Source organism: Genypterus blacodes, unplaced genomic scaffold (assembly GCF_046128005.1).
Source record: "Genypterus blacodes isolate CSIRO-AG114 ecotype Tasmania unplaced genomic scaffold, CSIRO-AGI_Gbla_v1 ptg000563l_1, whole genome shotgun sequence".
Taxonomy (NCBI): domain Eukaryota; kingdom Metazoa; phylum Chordata; class Actinopteri; order Ophidiiformes; family Ophidiidae; genus Genypterus; species Genypterus blacodes.
The window spans coordinates 1-2500 of record NW_027467302.1 but is presented as its reverse complement, the minus strand read 5'-3'; the positions used below and the strand labels follow the sequence as shown (position 1 = coordinate 2500).

Here is a 2500-nt window from a genome sequence, read left to right as displayed (position 1 = left end):
CCACCTCTCCGACCCTCCGCCTCTCCATCCCTCCGCCTCTCCACCCCTCTACCTCTCCACCTCTCCACAGCTCCGCCTCTCCATCCCTCTACCTCTCCACCTCTCCACCCCTCTTCCCCTCTTCCCCTCCACCTCTCCACCTCTCCATCCCTCCACCTCTCCACCTCTCCACCCCTCTTCCCCTCTTCCTCTCCACCTCTCCACCTCTTTGCCCCTCACTCAGTCTTGATGAGGATGTCCTGGTTCTTGGGGTCCAGCACACATTTGCAGATCAGCTCCTGTGTGACGGGGATGGCCACGTTGTTGGAGACACACAGATCCGATAGGTAGTCCAGAAACCTGTACACACACACACACACACACACAGGTTAACACATGGTGGCAGCACAGACACTGATGAAGCCTTGGCTCCGCCCCCTCACCTGGGCTCTCGGTTCCTTCGCACCAGACTGACGAAGGTCTCCACCTCGGTCTTGGTGATGTGTTTCTCCAGGAGTTTGCGGTTGTTGTGCAGCAGTGCGGTGATTGTGTCTTCAGCCAGGATGTCGTAACCGATCTGACTCTGCATCACGCCAAACTGCTTTGCTATGTGCTCCTGGGGAGGGGGGGCACACCTTCATCATTACAATGTCACATGAATAGTTACATCATCATCATCATCATAATGAGAATCATTCCCTCCTCGTTGCCATCACCATCATCATCATCACCGTGTTGGTGGTGATGAAGATGTGTGCAATCTCTTCTCCCCCCATCGTCTTCATGGTCCCTTTACTCCCCCTCCTCCTCTTCCTCTTCCTCACCTGGTTCTTGCGGTAATCGTCCTGCGAGTGTCTGAGGACTCTGTAGCACAGGCGGAACATGTACTGATAGGGGGCGTTCTTCTGGTCAGCCAGCTCCTCCAGACACAGCAGGGGCTTCACCTTCCCCACGGTCCTTGAAGGGGGCCTTTATGATGCCGAAGATCTGAGCACACACACACACACACACACACACACAGGTCATGCTTTTGTTGTACCTTTCAAACGTTCTGTTGCTCCGTGATGTTGAGTATTTGATGATTGATTGATTGATTATGGATTATTGATCTGGCTCCGTGCCTGTTTGAGGATGTTCTGCTCTCTCATCAGTTTCTGTCTTTCCCGGTTCGGTTTTGTCATCACCACGTCCAGAACCGGCTGACCGCTGTTCACCACATCCACCACGAAGAAGACCACGTCCTCCAGAAGCTTGATGGCGTAGCTGAAACCACAGCAGCAGAGTTCAGACCCACAGCACAGAGCAACAACACCAGGACATGTTGGAGGAAGGAAGTGTGGCGGCGTGGTACCGGCGGTCGTTGGGGCTGATGAAGCCCTGGCTGAACTGGTCAACCACCGTGCTCAGCATGGCGCTGGCATCGTTAGCAAAGTCCAGATCTCTGATCTCCATCACAGGAACCGACACAATGGCAAAGGCCTCCTTGTCCTCTTTGGTGGGACACGTTCCCAACTGCAGGGTCACACACACACACACACACACACACACACACACACACACACACACGTACTGCATGTGCTGCAACACTCAAAGTGGAAGCAGTAATACCAGTAGGGCTGCTGGTGAACCCTGGTCCTGGTCTGAGTCCTGCTCACCATGAGTCTGATGGGTCTCTCCTCATCGAAGTCGATGGGGACGTTTGTGCTCTGGATCCAGGTGTTGGTGCACAGATGTCTCAGCCGCACGTAGGAGTTCCTGTAACAGAGGAATCACAGGTGTGTAGTTCCTCAGATGAGCCTGTAGGGGTCAGCGCTCCTGCATGGTGCTGCAGTAATGTGACCACATCTCCTCCATGTAAACTCTGTGGAGGTCTCAGAGGTTCTGTCCTCCTCTCTCACCGTGGGACAAACGAGTCGGTCTTCTGCAGCGTGGTCGGGTCGAGCTCAAACAGAGAGGCGATGTCGTTCCCATCAGGCATCGCTGCCAGTTTGTACTTGATCCTCTCACCGTGGCTGCGCTTTTTGTTACGACTACCGTCCATCTACAGAGAGGTCAGAGGTCAGAGGTCAGAGGTCAGGCTTAGTCTGAGCGGGCCAATTCAGCAGCGTTCCCAGTGTGAACTCACAGAGGAGGAGAGGACGGCTGCGTCTCCTTTATAACCTGGATTCTCCTAAGAACAACAGACAAACATCAGCGTGCTGCACATTAACATCAACAGACATACATCCATGGTTGCTATGGTTACCTCAGCTGCAAGGTAATTTCCCGTTGCCAGGTGTTTGAAACGATAGAGACTGTTCCAGTGTCCCGCCCCCCCACGGCACGGGTCATGATGGACAACCTGACAGACCAACCAGAGGACAAATCAGACGTGTGTGTGTGTGTGAGTGTGTGTGTGCGTGTGTGTGCATGTGTGTGTGCGTGCATGTGCTAATGTGCTTGGTGTCTGTGTGCGTGTGCATGTGTGTGTGCCTGCTGTGTGGCGTGCGTGCATGTGCATGTGTGTGTGCGTGCAAGTGCG

The 2500-nt window shown here is 54.1% G+C and overlaps 1 protein-coding gene across 1 annotated transcript in view; it reads right to left on the bottom strand.

The window, feature by feature from the left end:
* The window catches only part of LOC142990507 (inositol 1,4,5-trisphosphate-gated calcium channel ITPR3-like), a 24628-nt gene extending 22300 nt beyond the window's left edge, over positions 1 to 2328 (bottom strand). Inside the window, 10 exon segments of the mRNA XM_076140318.1 lie at positions 220 to 339; positions 423 to 595; positions 804 to 929; positions 931 to 966; positions 1101 to 1242; positions 1331 to 1491; positions 1635 to 1734; positions 1878 to 2020; positions 2105 to 2149; positions 2225 to 2328. Coding sequence (XP_075996433.1) covers positions 220 to 339; positions 423 to 595; positions 804 to 929; positions 931 to 966; positions 1101 to 1242; positions 1331 to 1491; positions 1635 to 1734; positions 1878 to 2020 — 1001 coding nt within the window. The 5' untranslated portion in view covers positions 2105 to 2149; positions 2225 to 2328.
* Between the last annotated feature and the right edge of the window lie 172 nt (positions 2329 to 2500).